General features: G+C 43.9%; 1 protein-coding gene and 1 long non-coding RNA gene across 7 annotated transcripts in view; one reads left to right on the top strand and one right to left on the bottom strand.

Annotated features, from left to right (window-relative positions):
- Positions 1-26,593, bottom strand: part of PHF20 (PHD finger protein 20) — a 59,852-nt gene extending 33,259 nt beyond the window's left edge. For 2 of the 6 annotated variants that reach the window (XM_077335212.1, XM_077335215.1), the window contains exons 1-4: positions 11,448-11,468; positions 10,433-10,543; positions 3,599-3,770; positions 651-735 (exon numbers count right to left, since the gene is read on the bottom strand). In XM_077335212.1, coding sequence (XP_077191327.1) covers positions 651-735; positions 3,599-3,770; positions 10,433-10,515 — 340 coding nt within the window. In that variant the 5' untranslated portion in view covers positions 10,516-10,543; positions 11,448-11,468. Of the gene's footprint in view, positions 1-650; positions 736-3,598; positions 3,771-10,432; positions 10,544-11,447; positions 11,470-12,111; positions 12,317-25,758; positions 25,894-26,420 lie in introns of those variants that run through there. The other 4 variants (XM_077335217.1, XM_077335216.1, XM_077335218.1 and 1 more) reach the window with 4 other exon arrangements.
- LOC143836215 (uncharacterized) lies at positions 16,891-22,361 on the top strand. The gene is made up of 3 exons (XR_013230545.1): positions 16,891-17,035; positions 19,815-19,990; positions 21,746-22,361. It is a non-coding gene; the product is annotated as an uncharacterized LOC143836215 (long non-coding RNA).

The raw sequence follows: 26,593 nt of genomic DNA, 5'->3' as shown, positions 1-26,593 counted from the left end.
TTGCCCCCCCCCCCCCATGCACATTGGACTGGACAATGAAATGAAGCAGGCAGTTTGCTTTCCCTTCAACCACCTTTTTAGTGGGCATGGCAGCAGGAGGCAGGGTCCCTTCCCAGGGTATTTTGGCTTTGGGGGCTAATTGCTGTTGCTTAGTGTAGTGGATAAGAGCGTCAGCTTCTAATCTGGTGTAGCGGGTTTGATTCCCCACTCCTCCACATTCAGCCAAGGTTGGGTGACCTTGAGCTCATCACAGTGCAGTTCTTACGAAGCAGTCCTGCCAGAGCTCTCTCAGACCCACCAACATCACAGGCTGTCTGTTGTGGGGAGAGGAAAGGAAGGAGATTGTAAACCGCTGTGAGACTCATTCAGGTAGTGAAAAGTATAAAACCAAACTCTTCTTCTAAATTATGTGAAGCTCTTGATATTAGTACCTAGATGCCCCAGATTAGCCCGATTCCATCAAATTTGCATGGGAGAACACTATGGAATTCCATGGTCACTCTGCAGAGGAAGAAAATAGCAAACTATCTCTGAATGTCTCTTGCCTTGAAAATCCTATAGGGTCGCCATAAGTTGGCTGTGACTTGATAGCATTACACACACAGAGCTGTAGCAGGCGGTATAGATAATTAAGGCAAGATAAGTCTTACCATCCTTGTTGACAGAAGTAACTTTGGCTGGATAAAAACGACAATCAGACCAACAAGCCAACACCTGATCATTTATATGAAATCCCTTTAAAAAAAAAGAATAAGAACAAACAGGTGTTTCTCACTCTAACCTGTACTGGTGCAGGCAGAAATATATTGATACATTATAGTAGCTAATACTATTGACATAATGTAATAAAACTCTCAGTTTGGCCAGTATTTAGAAAGTTTTAAAACAAACAAAAAGAAATCTGGATAAAATTATGCCTTGTGTTTTTTTTATTAGATATAATTGTAACTAGTTGGTGTTGGTTGCTTCTTTACTCTTGGATTTCATTCTTGTATGTTATATGAATTAAAAGTTATATAACGACTCAAAGTTAGAAAACTGAAGCACAAAGCCAGCTAACATGATTTTATTTTATTCTTTTGTTTATTTTTATTTTTTATTTTCTTAGGTTTTTAGACCACCATTTCTTTTTATATTATTTTATATTATTTATTTATTTTCATAAAGATAGAAATATAGAAATAAGACAAATAGTATGTTAATACAAAGAACAATAAAATGTAGTCCATTTGTTACACTTAAACTCCCTCCATTGTGTCCCCTTTAGACCACCCTTTCCACACAGCCCAGGGCGGTTTACATGGAACGTTGTGGGAAACAGAACATCATATATTAAACTAGCAAGAAAGCCCATTGCAACTAGGAATGCAATGGGCGCTAGGACCCAGGGGGACACCGGCAGGTGCAGATCGCTCTCTCTCTCTCTCTCTCTCTCTCTCTCTCTCTCTCTCTCTCTCTCTCTCTCTCGGGGCTGGTTTGCGGTTTGGCAGGGCTCTCTGTGTCTCTCTCTCACACCCTGGTTCCTGCAGCATCTGAGAGCAAAGTGGCTAGTGTCTAGGGAGGGAGGGAGGGAGATGTAGGTGCAGGGCCTATCAGAGTGCAACCAGCTTTGCTGGCTGCACCCTGATTGACCCTATTCCAACTCCGACAGCCAAGACACTCTTCACCCCCAGGGCTGTTTCACAAATATTAAGAGGAACAATGGATAAGGATAACAGTCACAACATCATATCAATAACAATTCTAACAAATATAAATTTAGCAGATTACTATAATCAATTCATTGAATAATTTCAATAGAATAACCCCTAGGGAGGACAGAATCCTTCAGATTATGGAGGGCATGGCTTGAGGGGGACCGACAAATTTTTTTAGGTCAGATATTTTGAAGTTGGATTAACCTCAGTAGAATGCCTGGTGGAGGATCTCCCTTTTGCAGGCCCTGATGAATTCTGGGAGTTCAACCAGGGCCCTGATCTTTTCAGGAGTTTGTTCCACCAGGTAGGGGCCAGGACAGAGAAGGCTCTGACCCTTCTTGAGGTCTGACGTACTTCTTTGGGGCCAGAGATTACTAGCCAGTTGGCGGTGGCAGAGCGTAGTGCCCTTTTGGAGGTATAAGGCAGCGAGACAGTCTCTCAGGTACACTGGGCCCAGACTATGTATGGCTTTGATGGTAATTTACCAGACTCTTAAATCTAATCCGAAATTCAATTGTGAGTGTTGGAGTACCAGCCGGATGTGGGATCTCCATGGTATATTTGTGAGGATCCTGGCTGCAGTATTCTGAACCAATTATATTTTCTAGATTGAGGATAAGGGCAGGCCTGTGTAGAGCGAGTTGCAGAAATCCAGTCTAGAAGTGACCATCGCATGGATCACTGTGGCTAGGTGTTCTGGAGTCAAGTAGGGTACTAGTAGCTTGGCTTGGTATAGGTGGTCACTCTTGTGACCTGTGCCTCCATAGAGAAGGAAATATCGAGGATCACACTCAGGTTTCTGGTGGAATGGGCTACTGCTAGTCGCACTCTGTCCAGGTTGCGTAAGCATGCTTCCTTGCTTGGTCTCTTCTTACTCAGCCACAAGAACTCCATCTTTGAAGAACTGAGCTTCAGACGACTCTACTTGAGCCACTTCATCACTGCTTCCAAGCATCTGGCCGAGGATTCTGGGGGAAAGTCGGGGTGGTCATCCATCAGGAGGAAGTGCTGGGTGTCATCTGCATATTGGTGGCAACCCAGCCCAAACCTCTGCAGCAGCTGAGCAAGACGGCACATGAAGATATTAAAAAAGATAGGAGGACTGCTTCTTGTGGGACTCCACATGTGAGCTGGTAATTAATACTCTCTCTCCTATTTCTACCCTCTGTTTGCAACTTCAGAGGAAGGAGATCAGCCATTTGATGTCTGTCCCCCATATCCTGGTGTCGGCAAGGCGGTGAGCTAAAAGCTCATGATTTACTGTGTCAAATGCTGCTGTTAGATCTAATAGTACACTGATCCGCCTTGGTCCAGCTGGTAGCGGAGGTCGTCTATTAGGGCGACTAGCACTGTCTCTACCCCATGGCCAAGTTGAAAACCTGATTGAAATGGGTCAAGGGTAGAGGTTTCCTCCAGGAATGCTGATATCTGGTCTGCAGCAGCCCTTTCAATCATCTTCTCCAGAAAAGCTAAGTGCGAGACAGGTTGGTAGTTGTCAAGCTTCTGTGGATCCAGAGATGTTTTTTTGAGCACCAGGCGTACCACTGCCTCTTTTAATCCTTCTGGGAATATTCCCGTTGAGAGGGTTAAAAACATTTGTTGTTTTGATCTCTGACTGTTTACCACCTATCTTGATCAACTTAAAAAATAAAAATAGACAACCATTCTGAATACACTAGTTTTAAATTGCTCATTGACTGCCTTTATGATTTTAAGTTGTTTTAAACTCCATTCTCTGGAGAGGCAGCTGGCAAAATAATCAATAATATATTAAGGAAAAGGAACAAGATATCATGCAATTACAACTTAACTTCAAGCTGTTAAAGGCCTTCTAGGTTAAATAAAAAGTAGAAATGAAGCAAAGATATATATTTACTTACAAAGTATATATATTTACTTACAGAAGATATTTCTTCCTCGTGTAATCCTTCCTTCCGCAGCTGTATTTTCTCTAAAGGACGCAAATAAGGGCTGTCCCAACAAAACCATTCATCATAGCGATGATTCCAGCGTTTAAAATGGATAAGTACCTTCCCTTCCTCATAATCAATTTCTTCAATGTGAGCTGGATACCTAAATCAAATAGAGTTAATTTAAAATATTCTTGCTAAGAAAAATGGGAGAGTGTCTCACAAATGATACATAAGATTCAATACAAATCTATACTTAAATGTGGGCCAAGGAAAAAGAAAACATTGCGATTAAGAAAAGACTTTCCCCCTGGCTATTCACAGCACAAGTTCATTCTACGATGTGGGTTCTCTCTTCTGTTCTTCATCCCTCAGATTTTTATTTACCCAGGAAGAATAGTTGGTTTTTATAGGCCGCTTTTCTCTACCAGAAAGAGTCTCAAAAACCGTTTACACACTGGAGGTTTTATGTTAGGCTGCAGGCTGGAGTTTAAGTCATGGCAGGTTGCCCCACCTCTTCCTGTATCCACCCAGGGGAGCATTTGGCCCGATGCACCTCATCCGCTCCCGATTTGTGCTCCTGCATGGGAGCTGGGGCAGTGAAGTTCCCAGTGCGTAAACAGTCAAAGCGGCTTACAATTGCCCTCCCCACAAGAGACATCTTGTGAGGTAGGTGAGGCGGAGAGAGCCCTGATATTACTGCTCACAACAGCTTTATAACGCTGTGGCAAGCCTGAGGTCACCCAGCCGGCTACATGTAGGAGAGGAGGGGGGAATCAAACCCTACTTGCCAGATTAGAAGTTGGCGCTCCTAACTACTACACCAAGCTGCTTCCTGACTCCAAACAGCATGAACAATATGAACATTGGCTTAAAAGAAGAGTCACAAATTTCAGATAAGCCATTCAAATTTTTATTTATTTAGAAAAGCTTTATGCCACCTCTTCAGGAACCTGCCCAAGGCTTACAAAATAAAAACAATAAAAACTTGAATGTCAAAAGATAGTAAATTTATGAAAATCCAGCATTAATAACTCAGCTCAGCATAAAAATAAAAACAAAGACCATAAAACAGATCACTGACAGCTTAAAATAACAGTTTCCAGACTACAATGCTGTTAAAAAACCCAACCCCATAATTAAAAGCCCAAGTGAACCGAAACACTTTAACTTGGCACCTAAAAGAAAGCTATATAGGTGCCATGTGAGCCTCAAAGCGAAGGCTATTCCTTAACACAAAGAAAATTGGTAACAATTATGGATACTTATCAGCCCTACCAATAACAATGATGTAATAGTTGTATACAAAATTAAGTCTATTTTAAAATCAAGAACAATAATTTGTTGATGATCTAGCTACACAAGTTAGAATGTTCTTCTCAACATATTGGAAAAATATTGAAAGCTTCATGCTACCTGAAAAAACTTTCAGTAGTGCAACATCCACATGGGTGCAAAAACTGAAAAGAAGCCCTCAAGCATAACTGCTTGCCATGGAGAATTATTCCCTGTTGATAGCAGTTAAAGCTGGGAAACAGATTTCACCATTCTATTTTGCTAGCAAGTATTTTTAGTCCTAAAGATAAAGATTGCTCTGGGCAACTGAGAAAGATTCAAGACAGGAGTGAGAAACTATCTGTTCAAGCAACTTGACAAACGGTCTAAGGCAGGGGTAGTCAACCTGTGGTCCTCCAGATGTCCATGGACTACAATTCCCATGAGCCCCTGCCAGCATTTGCTGGCAGAAGCTCATAGCCCATGAACATCTGGAGGACCACAGGTTGACTACCCCTGGTCTAAGGCACATGATCACTTCACAGAAGTTCACAATGCTAAATACATGGCATCAAAAAGCACATGTATTACCTTTCTACTTTGCGTAAATGTAAACAACAACAAAAATTCTGGATATCATTCTATTTTTTTACAAGCTTGCTATTGCAATTCCATTTATAGTGAAACTCAGGAAGGTATTTCCCAGGCTACAGAGTCATTGCCGTCTCAATTCTGCTATGCTGTCAGATTCCTTTTCTTTCATGAAGTTAGGAATGTAAACAAAAGGAAGATCCTATGCAGCACCAGAGATCCCATGGGTTAGATTCTATACACCGACGAGAAGCATCTTCCTCCTCTAAGCCTCAAAAAGATGCTGATGGGGGCAGGAGGAGGGGAAGAGGCTGCCTAAATGAAAAGCGTTGTAACATGGATGGCTGCACTGGCATGCATAGAAACTCATGTAAACCAGCTTTAGTGAAACAGGCAGGAGTGGTAATTTTGCCAGCTTTCCCTTCCAGGTATTTTTGTATTTTTAATACATACGGCTCTTCCAACTTCTGGCACCACCTTTTCAAAGCGTCCAAGTGCCTGCTGGAAATAGTGTGTGGTGTCTTATGTTGTGGGAGCACATGATCTAACCCAAGAGTATATTCTGAATAACTAACCATAATTTCCAAATTGCAGTCGTGACTGAGCCTTGGAATTATTTTAACTCAACCATGCCCCAAATTCTCCAGTACCTAAATGTATTCATGTAGGATTATTATACTTCCAGATTATAGCACAAAAACCAACGCACCTATGCTGTTTCCTGCCCCTTCTCCTACTGCCTACTCATCGGCAACTGCTACTGCAGAGCTATCCCAGAGTCTGTCCCAGCTGTTTAAAGATGGACCTGAAAGTGAGAACAGCCACACACTTCAGCTTCCATTCATGAAATACGCTTTAGTGCCACATCAGCTGTGTATTCAACTCACTTTCAGAACTGTAAGCCCTTGAGCTCTTAAAAGAAAGTAGAGATTTATAAAACTAATATAGTGGAATTTCCATAATTTAGCATACCATTGAACTCTACTGAGCTGCTTAAACATACTTGCAATTCAGATTCTGCAATGCTAGTAAATAGATGAAATATCTCAAGAATCAGGTATTTAAAGCATAATTTTTAATTCACCCTATCATGCTGATTCTGGATGAGTAACAATAGTCTAATTAAAAATATCTCCATCATAAAAAGTATGCATTTGTCTCTCCTGAGTTGAATATACTGTTCACATCTAATTTTGCATCTTTTTACAAGTTCACTTCATTTATATCCCTCCCCTACCCCCTGGGACCCAAAGTAGTTTGTCATTCTTTCCTCTATTTTATCCTCACAACCCTCTAAAGTAAACTGAGTGTGTGACTGACCCAAAGTCACCCAGCAAGCTTGCAAGCCAGGACAGGAATTCAAACCAAAATGTTTTCAGTTAGGTTTTATTGTAAACCGCCTCAAGACAGCTGTGCTGGGAGTGGTGGCATAAATATGTAATAAACAAACAAACAAAACTGCGTCTCTTAGGTCCTAGATTATCCACTATACCACCCTGCCTCTCAAAATAGTTTTTTAATTGAACCATCTCAGACCAAGCTTTTCAATATCTTTAAAATGTTATGCTTATGGACTAGAATGTCCAGTGTTTAAATTCTATTTTTTCTTCAAAACTACAATCCCCAAAGGTTGTATCAAATGAAGAAAGACCATTGAAAAGCTGATGCTGGGGGTTACAGGATTTGCATGGACAAAAAGCTATGCAGCCTTGGGGATTGTGGTAAAGGGGGGGAGGAAGAGGAGGAGAAGGAGAAGAAGAGTTGGTTCTTATATGCTGCTTTTCTCTACCCGAAGGAGTCTCAAAGTGGCTTACAGTCGCCTTCCCTTTCCTCTCTCCACAACAAAACCCCTGTGAGGTAGGGGAGGCTGAGAGAGCCCTGCTATTACTGCTCGGTCAGAAAAGTTTTATCAGTGCTGTGGCGAGCCCAAGGTCACTCAGCTGGCTGCATGTGGGGGAGCACTGAATCCCAGGAGCACTGTCTCGCCAGATTAGAAGTCTGCACTCCTAACCACTACAACAAGCTGGCTCTCCAAGCAAAATGCCACCATCTTACTCTTTCCAAATTTTGCTTCTGTTGTTACAAGGATGAGGTAGGGTCATTTTCATACAGATCTTCCTCCTCACTACAACCCCCACTCCAGGCCCTGTGGGTTTTGTCCATGTAGGCCCTGCAACCTCTCACTTCAGCTTTTTGGAGATTTCAAGAGTTGTAGGAGCAATGGGGAGAGAAAGTACCGTATTTGCCGGCGTATAAGATGACTGGGCGTATAAGACGACCCCCCAACATTTCCACTCAAAATATAGAGTTTGTCACCATTGTACAGCTACAGTGCGACCGCAGCGCCTCGGGCCCGCCCCTGCATCTCCCTGTGACTGGCACTAGTGTGCAAGTGTGCACGTGCGAGCCAGAGTGCCACTGCTTCCCGCCGAGCAGAATGGGTCATGCTGAAAAGGCTGGCACCCCTATCTCGCTGCTGATACTCGCCACACCCACGCTGATGACCCGCTGCGGCCGCGCTGGATACCGCGCAATACTGGATGGTATGTAGAATGAGGTGGGCAGGCATTGGGAGGCCACTATGGGCACCGGACTGGCATCGGGAAGCCACCATGGGCAGCTATGTCTATCCCAACTGAAGTGCACCTGGCGTACAGAATGACCCCCCCACTTGGAGGCATGTTTTTCAGGGGGGAAAAGTAGTCTTATACGCCAGCAAATGCAGTATCTTCTGAAAGCACTTATTTGAACCCATTTGGTGTGTCTTGCAAGCATATATGCAGAGTAATGTATATACTCAGATCAGGGACAACCCAGAGAGTGTTTTACAGCTTTGCTCTAGCCCCTCTTTTGGTGAAGTCCTGTTAAGTTCTGCTATGGCATCTTATCAAATTATCAGGGGGTATAAAAAAACACCACATAGTCTTACTCATACTACCCAGGCAATCACATAATACAGTATCAGACTAGCAAACTGCATTTTCCCTTGCTTCTCAGGTTTTCCACTCGCATGTTATAAGTAGTAGAATAAATAGTAAAATGGTTATTCAAAAATGTCTATAAGTAACTAAACAACTGTTGAACATTCTGGTATGTCAAAACACTATTATACTTTAAGTAACAATAAAAACATACTGCAACCACAGCTATACATAAGGTCCTATACATTCAGTCCTATGCAAAGAAGCTTCAGCGACCACGGGCTTTTTCAATAATCATAAGAGCTTATCTTCATGCTTGGACTGGGGACACTGTTGCTTACATAGGAGCATCACAAGCACATCAAAGATTCCAAAAGTATTAGAACCTCTTGGCTTTTGCAAAATTTAATATACATTTTCAAACCACATTAAATAGCTATAAAATATCAGCAGTAGGTCTGACAAATATGAAATTTATTAGATGCCAAATTCAAGTGTTCAAAATTAACAAAGGCCATTAACTCAAAATGTTTTTCCACACAACCTTAAGTACTACACTCTGGTTCTAACCCATTCTAGACAGGGTTGATCTAGATGGCTTCTATGGCCCCTTCTAGCTCTATGATTCTAACGTAACAGCTACCCTTGTGTTCAGCAACAAGTTGTCTGGGATGCAAACTATCTGCTATAAATTTGTCAGACTTACAAAAAATGCTCTCATACAAAGCAAGTTTTCATACTCTATGAATATGGGGTGAGAAAAAGAAATCAGTATTCTAGCCAGAATGTAGTTTAGTTTAGTGTACAGAAATCCGGTCTCTCCTGGTTTATAGCTTCAAGGTTCAGCTCAGGTTCTTAAAACATGCTCCTTACTTTTCCTAAGGATGTCAAGCAAAGTAGCCAGTGGCCTTTCATATATTCTCTGTTCATACAACACAAAATACAGCTGAGCTCCTGACTATACTGAAAGATTCTCTATCAGGCAGCTACTGTCAACTTTGGCAATATAAATACAACAATATTCCTCTGTTAATTCTAAATCAACATGGAAAAATTCTCATGTGCTTCACCTCCCTTTAAAGTCTTTTCAGTTTCTGAAGATCAGAAATTTCAAGCCAAGAGCATCAAACAGCTTTTACAGTGTCATGGACTACACTTTGAAAAGATCCAGCCTGCACCATAACTTGGTCCTTTGTTATTCTCAGATTTCTGTAATATTCCTCACTCATATTACTCTATTACAGTTACAAAATAAGAATAATGATGAGAACATATGAGTCAGAACCAACTAGTTACCAGGGAGTCAAACCAAACTTTCATTAAATAGCTTACCTGAACCTTTATTTTATTCAGAACTGAAACAGAATCTGAACCAAAATTTTGCCTGCTCAACCAGTGTTGAAACACAACCAGATAAAAAATAAGGATTTGACTAAAAACGATGTATTCACTGGCCATGGAATCAGAGATATTTTTATATATTTATTTAATCTAAGTTTCTGTACTCTGGATCCAGCAAGCTGGATAGAAAGAGAACTGTTGCTTCACTCATGTACTTCAGTATCAACCAGACTGAATAGCCTCTGGTGTTAGGACAGCAATTCTGGTCACTGCAGATTATTTCTCCCATGCTGCAGTTTCTAGCCAGTATATGTAGTTGTTATAATTGCTGAATCAGTTTCTTGCTAACTCCTGACTTGAGTCAGGATACCTATAGTTGTTTATTACTTTTCTGTATATTAGGTTTACGCATTTAGTGGTAGGATAAGGATACATGACAAGAATAGGATAGGGATACATGACAAGAATCATCTCAGCACACGTATAACCAGCATCTTACTTTAATTTCTCCTACATGTACTGGAACTGAACCAGGTAGGCCAAATTGTTTATAAAAAAGTTATTTATCTGTCTCAGAACTTTAGGGCTGATTTACATTCAACTGCGATTGAAGATTAATGGTTTGACTCTCTGTTTGTAGTACAATGTGTCAGCATCACAAAAATGTATCCAAGGGTTATCATGAAATAAGAAATACCAGTTTTTTAATCTGTCTCGGGCTTCCAACTGGGCTCCCACTTCAAAGCTGATACCTCTTCTGTTTGGTGGATGTTTTCTCATTTTGTAAAAAGCCGCTGCTTTTATTCCCCTGAAAAATGCAATTAAATATCAATCACTAGAAACTGTCATCTTTATATCTGCTAGTCTAATAATTTCAAATAATTCACAACCCAATCTTTCAATTTTTAAAAACTGCCTTTATGTTCATTAGTGTGTATGCTGAAATAAGCGCCCTTTGATATTTGAATATACATTCTCCCTGATAAGCAAGATTACACACCCTAAATCTTCTGTGACGGTAATTTTTCAGGAAACTAAATTAAGGACTATTTCATGTACTGTGGCTATCAGGTGGTGCACTGTATTGTTCTACATAGAAAACTGTTTCATATGTACTTTCTTATCATACAGATCAGCTCCACTTCATGGTCTGTCTCCAAGCCTCTGCAAGCAATGTGCATAATGGACTGATAGGCACATTGTTAGCAGCAGCCCTCAGTCTAAGATGCTGCACGCTTTACAGATATGGAAAGACCCTAACAGAGTTCTGCACAAATGCCAGTGCTTTACAGGTCTACTTCTGCTTAATTATCATCCAGTATGCATTACTAGTAGAGTATCAGGTGGAAAACTGAGGAATCCAGGAACAACTTCAAGCACTGAAGTGCTATTTCTTTATGTGGCATTACTATGAAATACATGCACAACGAATCTAAATGCTTTGTTGCTTCTAGCTGAAGATATAACACAATGCAGTTTTATTATTTATCTATCTATTAGCCACCCTGCAAAAACCGTCTAGACATTTAGCACATCAGTAAATTAACATCTAGCCAGTTTCAGCACAATTTTCCTAGCCATTTTATTGGTATACATGGCTATCACAATGTGGCAATAAAACCATTCCAAAACAGCCCACCATTACTCCAACAAGATCAATGTGATAGGACACAGTTGTCATGCAGAAGAAATTTGGCAAAATATTTTCACACCTCAAATACAACAAAGGAACTGTCCTGCTCCACCTTTTCCACAGACCTAAAAATCACGGAGATTTGGGGGGGGGGGGTGTCAAGGGGAGAACAATTAATCACCAAACATAAATAAATTAGTTTCTCCTCCTAAATGACAACTTAAAGTGGATCTTTTAGCCATAATTTTTCTTATAATAATATGATAACAGGAGAAGCTGAGACAGAACTGATATAAGCATATTTAATGAGATTTTTTCAAAAATTAGGTAGACTTGACAATGCAAGATAGGACGTAAAAAAGTAGGATGTACATTAATAAATGAAATAAGAAAATAACAATTGCTGAATTTAGTTTTAAAAATTATCTTTCAGAATAGGAACAATGCTTAGTGACAGACAAGAAAATATGGAAAGCTCAAACAAGATCCCCCAGATATACGGTTCTGTCAGCATTCTTTAGTCTGTTGATAAGTTTGTTAGACGTAGTTGCCACTCGTCTGTAACAACTGTCCTCACAAGCTAATTACATGCTGCCTAACGAGAGAGAGAGAGAGAGAGAGAGAGAGAGAGAGAGAGAGAGAGAGAGAGAGAGAGAGAGAGAGAGAGAGAGAGAGAGAGAGAGAGAATGCACACACTACAATAGGGCACTGCCTTGTCCATTTGTGGATTATTTATAACTTACCTCTAGCATAATGCTTGAACATTTTCCTCCTGTTCCCATTTCCCTTAGCAATCCCGTCTGATTCTCAGAAACATGATATCTCAGGACCAGCATGGTTTTTCAGGTGTCTGAAGGGTGCCTTCAGGAAGAATAAGCAATCAAGTAAAATTGTCCCTTTCCTCCACAGAAAGGGTTCCAGCTTTTTGGTCCACACAGGCCCTGAGATCTGATGAAAAAGATCTGATCAGAAATCAAAAAGGGACTGCTGGGGGAAGGTGAATATGGAGAAAACCCATGTTCATGATCTGCTGGTGAACAGCTAGATACAATGTCAACTGTTTCCAGAAATAGATTCCACTCAATCGATTTCTACCACTGCTCATGGATCTTGCCACACGAATGTTATGATGTTCCAAATCACCTAAAACTGATGCCCAGCCCAAAGGTGCTTATCTTATCTGAAATCAAGAGCACTTCTCTAATGTCAGCCAGGAGGCCCATTATTCTGTATCAGTAATAGCTACATGAGCCAAAAGCCTTCACAGGACTTTCCAACTGAGTGGCCCTTGTGGTAAAGGGCTGAAATTGCTTACATTTTAAAGCCACTCAGAACCACCTCAAGCTGGGGGAAAAGAGAGCTTGTTTTAACTTGGTTTGTCACATGCAGGAGTGCCCAGGAGAATAGACCTAAAAGGCCTCAGAAGACTGTGAAATAGGAAGCAGTTGACTGGTAGAAACAGAAGAGTCTGGAGAAATGAGACCTCATTAGACCTGAGAAGTAGTATTCTTGCCCAGGGATACAGCAGATAGCAACTTCTGACACATCAACAGGCTTGGCACTTCAATGAAGCTATAGCTTAAGCCTTAAGGGACCAAGGGAACAACTCATGCCAGAAGCCAGCCTGGAACATGGATTGAAACAGGTGGAGGTGGTAACTAAAGAAGGTATCCTGGTTGGAATAAGATGGTCTACAGTAGGGATAGTCAACCTGTGGTCCTTCAGATGTTCATGGACTACAATTCCTATGAGCACCTGCCAGAAAATGCTGGCAGGGGCTCATGGGAATTGTAGTCCATGGACATCTGGAGGACCACAGGTTGACTACCCCTGATCTACAGCATGAGCTGGTTAATTTATGCGACTGAGAAATTAAAGTGATATTTGTAATTCACTGGTATTGGTTTGTTGACACTAAAGTACGAGAAAGATGGGATACCCCAATGAGGGAATGGTTTTCGGCTTTAAGAATTTTACATCTATTTATCCTTATCCATGGTTCCTCTTTATATTTGTGAAACCGGACTCAGGGAGCAGCGAGTCTGAGCTAGAATAGGGCTAATCCGGGTGCGGACAGATTGACCCTGCCCCTGCGGCTCCCGCCCTCCCTCACCGACCGCTCACTCCTTGCCTCACAGATGCGCCTAGCTGCTGGAGCCACCATGTCTGCAAGTCTCCACCACTCCCCCAGGTAAGCGGCTACAGCAGTGGGGGGGGGGGGAGATCCTTTCCCTAGGTCCCGGCAAGTGCTCTCGCCACCTCTATGGGGCAGCGGGAATGCTTAGTGGGCCGCAGGGAGGCGGCCAGGGCGGTGGGGGGGATGCAGACGCAGCAGCAGGAGGGGAAGTTCCCTTCCCTGTGGGCTGCCAAGAACTTCCGCTGCCTCCATCTTCCGGGCCCCAGAAATGCAGCTGCACTGCTGGCCTGCGAGGGCCTGGGGGGGGGGCTTTCAAAGCCCGTTCTTATGAATGGGCTTTGTAGCTAGTTTATTTATAGTCTACCTTTTTCCTCTGGGACTCAAGACATATTATACAGAGTATATACAGATGCAAAATTCCATAGTAGGGTCATATTTCCTGTGAACTATACACAGTAGTACAAACCACAGTCCCTAATAATTTTTCCAAGATTCATTTCATACAACTCTATTGCCTGCTAAGAAAAGCCCTCCTGAATCATTCAGTTTGGCATAGTTTATGGAAAACCAAAAAGGTGGGAGCCTTCCTGACTTCTTCAGGCAAGCCAATCCATAAGATGTGGCCACAGTGGAAAGGCACATGTATGGACAGATGTTGATTTTGTCCTTTTGCAAGTTGGCACCTGCAGAAGGCCCTGCTTCAATGAACAAAGCTGTTATGGTGGAATATAAGGGTACAGGTGGTCTCACAAATATGAGGGCCCAAGGCTAAACAGAGCTTTGTATGGAATGGCTAATACCGTAAATGGAGCCTGGTATTTTACAGGCAGCCAGTAAAGTGACTGCAGGACAGGAGTTGTATGTGTGCTCCATCTAGTCCAGCTTCTGATAATAGCCAAGCTGTGGAATTCTTCACCAGCTGAAGTATCTGAATTTATTTTGAAGGGAGACCAATGTGCAGTACACTGTAGTGGTCTAATCTCAATGTTACTGTGGTGTGGATCCAGGTGGTCAGATCAGCCATATCCAGATAAGGGATTATCTTTTTGGCTAAGCTGAGTTGGAGGCAAGTCTGTTTTGCAACTGCATTAACTGGCTTTCCTGGTAATAATACTGAATCCAGTACAACCCCAAAGCTCTTGACAAAGTCCGTAAAGGTCAACTGAGCTCCATCCAAAGTCAAGAGCACAATGGCCTTCATGAGCCTCACCTTTCCAACTAGCATTACATTTGTCTTTTCTGGGTTTAGTTTTAATTTGTTTACTCTTAGTCAACTTACCATAGAAACTTGGCATTTATTCAGGACCTCTACCACATCACCAAGGGATTTGGACAGGAATACATAGTTATCACATATTGATGACATCCATTCCCAAGAAATGATTTGTTATAAGGACTGAAAAGCACAGGGGATAGAATTGTGCCCTGTGGAATGCCACGTGGAATCCTACACTGCTGATAACTGGCATCCCACAGCAACCCTCTGAGTCCAATCCTTGAGGAATAATTTCAACCAATGCAATGCACATCCTCTGATACATACTTCTCCCTCCAAGATGCCATGATCTACTGTATCAAAGGCTGCAGATAAGTCCAGTAAAGTGGCATGTTTTTTGTTTACACTCAGACTCATGTCATCAGGTAAAGCTAGCAGATCCATTGCTGTCTCATAGCCTGGTCTGGAGTTGGACTGAAAAGGTTCTCGAACAAATGAACTATCCAAGAAGTTATTGCAGGGCATGCATGAAGAGTGCAATGTCAAATCCTGTTCTTGTTGCTAAACAGTTCCCACTGCATGAAGCACACCTCAAAAGTTTGTGAAGTTCAACGGACATATATTTTCAGTATTTTCTACTCCATTTCCTGACAGAGTGTTGGAGCTCTAGATCCAGATGGAGGAGTAGACTTGGTGTAGTGAGCTCTGAGAATCAGCCATAGAGGCCAGCTGAACTAAAAAATCATAGCCTATACCACTACCAGAATATCCTATACATTCATGCTTTGATTCTTCTGAAAACCCCTGCAAGCAGTGATATAGGAAGATGTCTAGAGCAAGCCTAAAGCCAATCCCACATGATATTATAAATTCCCTCTGCCCTTTACAGAATAAATTTGAAAACTAACTGTTTAACTGCCAGGGCACTGTCCTTCAGTCCCTATTGTGTTTGAGAACAAAAGAATACAAAGTAGATATATCAGTATATTGATGGGAAATATGGAACTGGTCTCCCATTACTGAGTCCTGTTGGATGCCACTACTGTTGTTGACTGTTGGGCTGAAGTTATTGCTCTTGCCATTGCCAGGTACAGAAGAAAAAAGTCTCGACAGGGGCTAGTATACAATAAGATTGGACAAGGAAGAAGAATTCATCCTCTGATCATTCCCCTTTATTATCTTTGTGACTTGGCTGAAAAAAAGTTGAGAACTGAAAAAACCAAGCTCTGGCTTCATCTGGAAGAAAAGCTCTGGCCTGTGGCCTTTTTTTTGTAATAAATAAGTTAATAAATAATTTATTTGGTGTGCTGTCTGTATGGTTGTTTTTTGGGGAGAGGAGGGGGAGCAGGGAAACAGGAGAGAAGTCTTGCATCTGAAACCTCTTCACTGGATCATGGCTTTATTAAGATTTTTCTAATCCACTCCCTGAAACTGATCATAGATGTTACAATTAAATGCTACTGTAATGAGCCCTCTAGTGGCTGTCTTGGGTAGTTCCAGTTAATTATCTTCTTTCTATAATAAAAGAGCTTTTGAAAAGACAAGACTCTGGCAGAATACTAGGCCTGAGGCCTGTCTAGCAGCATCATGGAAGGGGAGAGTTACCTATTTCTGAAGGGGTGCTTCCCACACTGAGGATAATATAATGGTTGTGGTTGTTGCAGTAACGTCAGGAGCAGCTCTGTCGCGCCTTGTGGCTGCCTCTAACCAGGCCTTGTCAGATCTAGCAGCAGAAAAACAGCTCTTGTTGAGAAGTCTCACAGGTGGCTGCATTGTGCTGCACCTCAATCAGCCACCGCAGCCTTACTGCTTGGGAGTACCTTTACCTTATCAGACTACTGTAAGCAAATCAGGTAATTGAATAGGGCTGAAAGTAGCATTCCATTTGACTATCTGCTGGCTGGCTCATGAAGCAGGTAGGCCTCTCCTCTGAGACAGGCGACTGAAGTCCCAAGGAACTGCGTCAAATGAAAAAAATGTGAGGTTAAGCTGTTTCAGTCTTCCTGTCCTCACTTTGTCTCTCTCTTTTATTAATCTCCTTAAGAGGGGGCTAAAAGGCCAAAGACAGGAGAAACTGAGGGCAGCAGAATCTTCAGAGATAAAAAGAAATAGAAAATAAAGTACTAGGTTCTACGGTGTGACCTCATTTAGAATACTATGTACTGTTCTGGTTACTGGGTCTCCACAATGACATTGCAAAGCTGGAAAAGTATAGAGGAAAGCAACCAAGAGGATTATGCGATTGGAGCACCTTCCCTGTGAGGAAAGGCTGAAGAGTCTGGAACTTTTCAGTTTAGAAAACAGACGACTAAGGGTACCCTTAGTAATTTATAAAATTGTCCATGAGGTGGAAAGAGTGGACAAAGATATTTTCCTCCTACCACTCCCAAAATACTAGAACTTGAGGGCATCCAATGAAGTGGATGAGGAGCAGGTTCAGGAACGGCAAAAGGAAATATTACTTTATACAAAGAACTAGAAAATAAGCTCGCTGTACTCCAAATACAGCGGGCACTAGCAGGGCTTAGGTGTTTGGTGTGGCGGCTCTCCATCTTTGCAGGGTTAGGCCCCGGACCCCATGCCGGGCATGGGGCGGCCTGTGAGGTGGCGGCGCCTCGTCCTTCCCCCCCCCGGGCTGCGGCTTACCTGTCTGTGTAGGTGGGCGAAGGAGTGAATAGCGGCGGGCTGGAGGCGAGGAGACAGTCGATGGGCCGGGTGTTAAGGAGCAGGTGGGGTCGCCGTTGCGGTGGCTGCGCCCGCAGCCGGCGTGTCCGCTGCCACTTCCCGAGCATACTCGGCCGGGCGCTGCCAGCAGCATAGCCTGGGGGGCGATGTGTTACTGTGGTGGGCAGCTGGGGCAGCGCCGGCACAGCCGCCGCTCCCACCCAGTGCGCCGCCGGCCACTGCTGGCCCCGTGGTCCGGCGGGCAAGGTGTCCTGTGTGTGGGCGGGGCAGGCTGCCGCGTCTGCTGGGTCCAGGTGGCTGCACGGGCCACTCCCGCCTGTGAGGACCTGCGGTTAGGCGTCCTGCTGGCGGCGGTTGCTGCCTGCACCAGTGCTGTGGCCACCGCTGGGCCATCCAGGGTGGGCGGCCATGCGGCAACCTGCCCTGTCCCAACCGAGGCAGCAAATGGCGGCGGTCATGCGAAGGAGGCCGACGTTGGAGAGGGGCGGATCGGGAGGCACAAAGTGCCTCCGGATTCATCAGTCCGGCGGCAAGGGACCAATGGGAGCCTCGCACAGCTCGGTTCACAATTGGTCCCTTGCCGCTGGACTGACAATCGGAGGTCCTAATCGGCAGTCCGGGGGAAGCTGTTCTAGAGGAATTAGTTGACCACGTGACATAGGACATTGCACTAGATAGATCACTGGTCTGATCCAGCACAACTCATCTTATGTTCTTAAGATAATTAGATTTTAAGGATAGTCATCTTGTTTGTGCACTTACATTTTTTGTTCCAGATGCTATTCTACACAATCGTTTCTGATACAGAATCTTAAACATGAATGGGTAAGAAGGAACTATTGGTAGCAATTTCACAATAAGTCAAACAGAAGGGAATTGCTAACACATCAATTGTTAAGATGTTTATTAAGCAATGCAAAATATTAAACTACCAAACTGATGTTCATTTATGAGCTGTAACTAAGGCAAAAAAAATCTAATTTAATAACTGAAGCAACTTTAAGACTACTGTAACTGGGAAGGTTACAATTAGATACTATAATAATATTCATTCTAAAAGACAAAATAGGTTACGAGAGAGTTTTCAGTGCCTTTTCCATTTCCACTGGAAAAATGTTTTTTGTGTGTGGGTTTTCACATCTCCATACCTGAAAGGAGGTACAAAGTTCCATGGAAGGAAAGGCTGAATGCCCTGTGGCAGAGAATAGCCATGTACTTACATACAGAACAGGTTATTGGTGTTGGGTTGGGGGGGAAAAGTTACAGCAAATTCAGAAGACAATCATTATATACCCTATTTATTATTTAATATATTTATAAACTGCCCCTCCCTAATTAGGCTCAGGGCAGTGACTATGTTTCATATCATAATCAGTTGCAAGAACAAGTAAAACTTCATGGACTTCACCCCTATATTTTGCAAGCCTCCATCATGAATGGTTAATTAATCTAAAATAGAAATGGTAGCTGTCTATGATTTGTAGCTCAATTAGAAGCACTTGCAAAGGAACAAGTATGTTTGGGGCCACAGCCCCACCCCTACTCTTCATCTTCCAGTTCTCTGGGCCATGGGTGAATCCACTTGAGCCCAAGACTCCACAAAGGATCCAGAAGCAGGTAGCAAGCAGGTGAGCAAGGAGCAGAGCCCTTCCCCAGGAGAAATGGTGGCCAGTGAGGAACCTGCTGGGGAGGTGGATGGCACACCAAGGCCATGCCCAACAGCAGGGTGCCTGTGGCAACAGGAACTACCTCCAGGTGGGGAGGGCTCACTGATGCATGTGAGAGCCTTGAATGAGGTCACAAGCCACCTCAATAGGCTGTCAACGGGAGCTCAGGGCAGAAGACCATGCAAGGAAAGCAAGGCATATCTGTCCTACACTAAGCCAGAAGGCTGATGTCAGAAACCAGGAAGGGGAGGCAGGGTCAGAGAAACACTCATGATAGAAAGAAGGGAAAAGGTGGACAAACTAGAGGGGAGGATGGTATAAAAGGAGGCTCTATAGCTGGTCAAGGAGGAGGAAAGCCAAAGACTCATGAGTGTAATGCAGTCTCCTGGTCAAGCGATTGTAGAGCAAATTATGTTTGAAAGCCTTTCCACTTCCCATTTTGAGGCATCAGGAGTGTCCCCATGACAGATAATGAGACAGGAGAAGACAATAACTTTACTGGGGTGGCTGAGTGAAATGACAAAGTACTATCAAGTTGCATTTAAACACAATCATTAAATAAAGGCAACTGCTATATAACTCAGGCATGCTATTGCTACTATTATGCCAAATGCACTATTCCTAAAACCATGGTAAAAATAGCAAGACCGAAGTGGCAATGTTTCCATGAAATATCCTTCTTGCACTATATAGTAGTTTGGATCATACAAACACGGACCTTTCCTGCCTTTCCCCAACCAGCCATCTAAAAGCCTAGTGCTTAAAGTCACAGGACCCCTGTGAACAAAATGCTGTATCACAGAATGAAAGAGCTACTGGGGATGTGGGAAATCAGGCAGCATCACTTCGCTTTTCTCTGCTATCGAATATCTCTCGGCTGGGGCAAGTGGATCTGTCAATTCAACAGAAAAGCAAAGGTAATGTACACTGACTGACTCCTGTAACAATTTCGCGCGTGCCCTATTAAGTCAGTGGGTCTCAAACTTGCTGAAGTGAGACCCACATCTGGACTTACTGCACTTTGAGAGACACTTGCAAAATCTTCTTTCTACATGCCTAACATTAAATGCAGTTTAAAATAAACAAATGTATATATTTATATTTATATATTACTGTTATATAAAGAGATAATATTTAGCAACATTTTAACAGCCTTTTTGTCCATTATACAGACACAAACCCAAGTTTGTCACTGATCCATCCCTACCAGAGCCTCTTTTCTCATTCACCCTATTTCTTTCCCTCCTCCTGGCCTTCTGATCCACTTGCAAGAGACTTGGAACTCACTTTTGTGTACCAAGACATAGTCTGAGAACTACTTAATTCAGGCAAAGGACAATTTTTGGCTATGGAAGGAAAATGGCTTGTTATCCTTTATTGTTATGCTAATCTAGATCCTTCTTCAATGGTTTAGGAAGTATATAGATAATGAAAGAAGGAAGTTAGGCTTGAGAGTACAGTCTTGCTAGGAGGGAAAGGGAGCCTATTTTTTTTTAAGGGAGGACAGGTACATGCTTGCAGGGTGTACTAGAGCATTTTATCCAAATAAGAGAGCACCTTGTACAAAGAGAAGGAAATTTAAAATAAAATATTCCTGAAAAACCACCATATAACTTTAAGGTGGTAAGCAGGTAGCCCACTCTGTAGCAGTACCAGGCATTCAAGGAAGAGAGAAAGTATGCTGTACACAAGGGACATAGTAATTAAGCCAGTAAGAATAACAGCATAATTGTAAGTAGAAATAGATCTTTCTAAATGCTTTGGTAAAGAGCCTCTTGTGGCGCAGAGTGGTAAGGCAGCAGTCTGAAAGCTTTGCCCATGAGGCTGGGAGTTCGATCCCAGCAGCCGGCTCAAGGTTGACTCAGCCTTCCATCCTTCCGAGGTCGGTGAAATGAGTACCCAGCTTGCTGGGGGGTAAACGGTAATGACTGGGGAAGGCACTGGCAAACCACCCCGTATTGAGTCTGCCATGAAAACGCTGGAGGGCGTCTCCCCAAGGATCAGGCATGCTTTGGCGGCACTCGGGATGGCAGTGCAAGTTTATTGTAGTACTAGCAAGAAAGCCCAACCAGGAATACAATGGGCTCTAGGACCTAGGGGACACCGGGAGGTGCAGATCTCTGTGTGTTTTTTTCTCCCTCTCTCTGCATGTCTTGTGTCTCTAGGTGTGCCTCGCAGCAGGAGGCATGGCAGGTATTATGGCTGGTCTGTAGGAGGGAAACAGGGTTGGTATGCAGTTTGGGGCAGCTCTCTGTCTCTCTCTCCCTCTGTCATAGCAGGGGCGGCTCTCTCTGTGTGTCTCCGTGGCAGCAGGAGCCATAGCAGGTAATTAGGGCTCGTTCTTAGGAGGGAACCAGGGCTGGTCACCAGCTTGGGGCAGCTTTCTCTGTGTCTCTGCCTCCCTCATAGCAGGAGCGATAGGAGGCAATGAGAGCTAGTGTTTGGTCTGGTAGGGCTCTGTGTGTCTCTCTGTCTGTGGCACATGTGAAAAGAATGTGGCTAGCATCCAGGGAGGGAGGATGGGAGCTGTAGGGGCAGGGCCAATTCCAACCTGATTGGCCCTATTCCCACCCGAACACGTTCCACCCCCCAGGCTGTTTCACAAATATATAGAAGAACCATGGATAAGGATAACCAATAACAATTCTAATAGCTCATTTCTACTTTTGCAGAAGACATTTTGGAGAGCAACAAAAAGAATGCAAAACTGGTATGACTCAAGACCTCCACAGAATAGACAAGTGAGCACACATACAAAAGTTGGATCCAATGGAAAGGCTTGCTAAAGGATTTAATTTCCTTTCCTGTCTTTCTGTTCTTCCACTCACTTGTTGTTTGACCAAGAAAGCCTCTCAGAGATGAAGGGGAACCCTTCCGATGAAAATGCATTACAGTATACAGGATGGCAAACAGAAGGGGAAATTGGATGTAACTTTACCTGAAGGAGAGTGTGGGACACTACACTGCCATGTTCTTCTTCAAGCTCTTCTACTGGATCCTACACTACACACAGCTATGATTTTCCACAGTGTACTTTAAAACATTCTACCCAATGCAGTTAATTAGTTGTTAATTAGTAGACTGCAGTTAATTAGTTGTTTGTTATACACTCTTACTGTGATTACGTAGAAGTTGAATTATAACAGTTGAGAAAATACTGACCAATGCTACTTAATTCAATTAATACTTAGCATCTGTTTGTCTGAATGCATGTTATAAGGTTGTCTTTTAATTTACATAATACTGATAACCGGAATCTCAGAACAAATAAAAACAAAATTAAATGCAGCTGCTTTAATTTTCTGAGTTGTTGGTGGTACCTCTAAATGTTTCGCAGAACTCATCAATATTTTTGGTTTCTCTCTCTGTTATATTTTGCATAAACTTTCTTACTCCCCTTAGCTTAGCAATTTCACTATATTTTCTCACTGCAGCAAATGCAAGTCCAAGCCTGATCATCTAACTAAAATTATGGGGATTGCTAGTATTACGTTTGCAGTAGGCTTTAGTAATCAGGCATGGGTGATGTAAGCAGAAATAAAGGGTGCTGACAGGGTATAAAAGTTCTGCAAGAACCTGACATTGATTTGCTGACAAATAGATTCAGGCAGGTGGCCGTGTTGATCTGAACAAAAATTTTGTCTGAGGAAATGTGCATGCACACGAAAGCTCAAGCCTTGAATAATCTTCGTTGGTCTTAAAGGTGCTATTGGGCTCATTTTTTGTTGCCTACATATACTTATGCCAATGTCCATGGAGTTGTCATCTTCTTGAGCTTTCTTAGGACAGTTAGGCATGCTGAAAAATCAACACAGAAATACTGAACAGGAGAACCTAAAGAAAATATGGTAACAAACTATATAGAAGACCCAAAAGTATGACAGATACCTTCCAAGAAGAAACTTTTGAAGAAGAGCCTGTTTTAGAAAGTGAAGTGAAAGATTCACTGAGAGTAATTGGGAGACACAATTCACTAGGAGTAGATGGGATATCAATAGAGCTATTCCAAGCCACCGGAACAGGGTCCTTCAAAATCTTAAACAGGATAAGCCAACAAATATGAAAAACAAAACAATGGCCCACAGACTGAAAATGTTCAATCTATATTCCAGTTCTGAGAAAGGAGCTGTCAAAGACTGAAGCAACTATCACACCATTGCTTTCACATGATTCAAATGGATAGCCATTTTGGTCTAAAATAGTAGAACAAACTTTGGCACCTTTAAGACCAAAAACAAAATTCTTTGTTGGTCTTAAAGGTGCCATTGGACTCCAAATATGTTATATTTCTCACATGAGCAAAGTTATGCTCAAAATCTTAAAACAAAGTTGGTTACCATATATGGAACAAGAAAGGGAGACTGCAACCAAGAAATCAGAAGGTGATTGAGACTGGGAAGAGTAGCTATGAAGGAGCTAGAACAGATTCTTAGGGATGGGTTGTTGGTGACTAAGATCAAGATCAGGGGTAGTCTAACTGCGGCCCTCCAGATGTCCATGGACTACAATTCCCATGAGCACCTACCAGAGAACGCTGGCACAGACTCATGGAAATTGTAGTCCATGGACATCTGGAGGGCCGCAGTTTGACTACCCCTGATCAAGATAATCCATACCATAGTATTCCCTATTACTATGTATAGACATGAAAGTTGGACAATGAAGAAAGTTGAGAGAAAGAAAGCTGATTCCTTTAAAATATGGCGTTGGAGAAGAGTTCTATGGATCCTATAGACCAATGGCACTGGGCCGCAGCTCCATCTCCCTGCCCCCACCGCAGGGAGAAACTCGCCAGGCTGTGAGCAAATCGGCTGCTAAAGCGGCTGATTAGCTTGCGGCCCATAAAGCTTCTTTCTGCGGGAGGGGGGAGAGAGGGAAGTGCAGCCGCCGGCACGCCAGCGGCGCAAACGCCCATGCATGGCAGGTCTGCGCATGCGTGTTTGCATCCGGTGGGGTCGCAAACGTGCATGCGCGGCAGTTCCACGCATGCGCGGACCTGCCGCGCGTGCACGTTTGCGGCCCCAACAGGAGCACAAACACGCATGCACAGCAGGTCCGCGCATGCGCGAGGCCCGGATCGCCCTCCCACCCACCAGTCCACAACCGAAAAAAGGTTGCGGACCGCTGCTACAGACCTCCAAAAAGACAAATATATACATCAGTTTAACCTGCTGTCACAGGAAGCTGTGATGCCTACAGGCATAGATGACTTTAAAAGGCTATCCTATCCATCTCATATTATGAGATGTCACTAGAAAAATTAATAACACTAGGAAAAGTTGAAGGCAGAAGGAAAAGAAAACCCAACATGAGAAGGATTGACTTGATTAAAGAAACCATAGGCCTCAGTTTGCAAACCCAGAGCAAGACTGTTAACAAAAGGACCTTTGGGAGTTTACTAAATTCTAGGGTCACCATAAGTTGGAGGTGACTTGATAGGACTTACACACCATCAAAATATAATATAGAATAGCTCTCTCATTAAAATTCCCTCCATCCCTCTTTGTAAACAACCAATCAAGGCACTATTCTATGATTTACAGGCTTTGCATTCTACCATTAAAAACAAACCATTCAAATGAAAATACAGTTTCAAGGGAATATCATTAATATTTGAGAAGACTGGAAAAATAAGGATGGTTTATAAACACACTATACATGACACTACTAATTTTTGCCATTACTAGGTTGGCAGCCTCTGGCGAACCCATAGGGTTTTTGAGGCAAAAGATGCTCAAAGTTTGGCACTGCCTGCCTCTCTGAGGTGACCCTGGACATCCTTGGTGATCTCCCATCGAAATAATAACCAAGGGATACCCTATTTGACTTCGAAGATCTGATGAGATCAGGCTAGTGAGAGTTATCCAGGACAAGGCATAGCATTAATATCTAACAAGAATGGAAAGATAAAGGTCATTTATAAGCACACTATTCACAGCAAGTCTATCCTCCTTTAAAAGCCCTCAGTCCGCATGCATTCAGGATATGAACACTTTATTTAATCACCCAAGCAACAATACTGTTCAAGATGGTATACCATTTTTCTACTTGACTTTCCTTGCCATATTTAATACATCGAATTCTACTGAAAAGTAGACAGGATGTAGCTATGCAGATAAACACACACAAGTGCTACATTCTACTTTCAACTGACATGAACAAGTGAGTTAATTCATATGGTGACCAGTATTCATCTTTGGAGAACCAACATTCATCAGATGGCCTTGACCACATGATGCCTGGAACCAACATGAACTGACCTATCCGGTCCCTATAAGGCTAAGAGTAAGCGACCAGCAAAACAAATGTTATGTAACTATAACACTAATTCTGTCAATCAATAAAATAATATATACTCTATTTTCAGGTTCCAACTGCTAATCATTGCTATTCTCCACCTGAAACGTTTATGGAGGAATAAACAACTTTCAAGTATGTCACTATGACAAGGCAGAGTTCCTGCCATCCCTGAACTATGTGTTCCTTTCATTTCTTAATCCCCAGGGACTAACGGAAGCCAGAACATTTACATGACCCAACCCAATTCGGTTGTATACCCAGGACATATCTAGAGACGTTTCCTCAGAAGTAAGTCGAGACGTGGTTTTACACCCAGCTCTCCTTGGAGGGGAGGGAGCTGGATCCAAAACATTCACTTCGCGCCTCCCTGGGGCTGGGTCCTCACCGGGAGATCTCTCCCAAGGGCCGTGTGGCCAACTTGGCTGGTGCAGATTCCTTGCGGCGGCTGCCAAGATCAAGGTCACGTTATTGACATCCTAGAGGCACAGCATCCCTTTCAGCTTAGCGCGGAGCGCGCCTGCCCCTTCGCCTCCTGCCGCTGGCTGACGGGGGCCGGGCAAGCGTCACAAGCCTCCGGCCGGCGGGCGGGCGGGCGGGCGGGCGAGCGGGGGTAGGGCGGGCGGCCGCGCGGGCCCGACGGCGCGCTGAGGTGGGCGCCCGGCACGCAGCCCGAAAGGCCGCTTTCCGAGGGCTCCCTCCACACCCACCCGGCCCGGCCCGGCCCCCGCGGGAGACGCGCGGGCCCGCTAGACACGCCGCTCGCCAACAACGCCATGCGGGCGCTCCTCCACGCCGCTCAGACGCAACCGCAGGGCCCGGCACGCCAGGCGGGAGGCAGGGAGGGGGAGCGCGGCGGCTCCCGCGTCACCAGCAGGCACCCCGGGCTCCGCAGAGGGGGGAGCAGCGCCGCCCCCGCCCCGGGACCCTCTCGCCGCCCCGGCCGGTCCCCGCCCCTCTCCGCCTTTGTGAGGCCGCGGCGGGAAGGCTCTTCCGTGCAGGGCCGGGCCGCCTCTCCCGCTGCCTTTGAGGAACCCGCCGCGCTCTTACCGAGGGCTTCGCAGGCGGAGAGGGGCGGCCGAGGAGCGGATTGTGCACTCCGGCTCCGCCGTCCGAAGCCTACCCGGCGCCACCAACCGAGCAGCGCCACAAAATGGCCGCCACGACTGCGGTGCCGCTAGCTCGCCTGCCGCCTACCGTGAGCGGAGACAGAGGGAGGGAGG

The sequence above is a fragment of the Paroedura picta genome, chromosome 4 (genome assembly GCF_049243985.1).
Source record: "Paroedura picta isolate Pp20150507F chromosome 4, Ppicta_v3.0, whole genome shotgun sequence".
Lineage (NCBI taxonomy): Eukaryota > Metazoa > Chordata > Lepidosauria > Squamata > Gekkonidae > Paroedura > Paroedura picta.
This window is presented reverse-complemented; position numbering and strand designations above follow the sequence as displayed.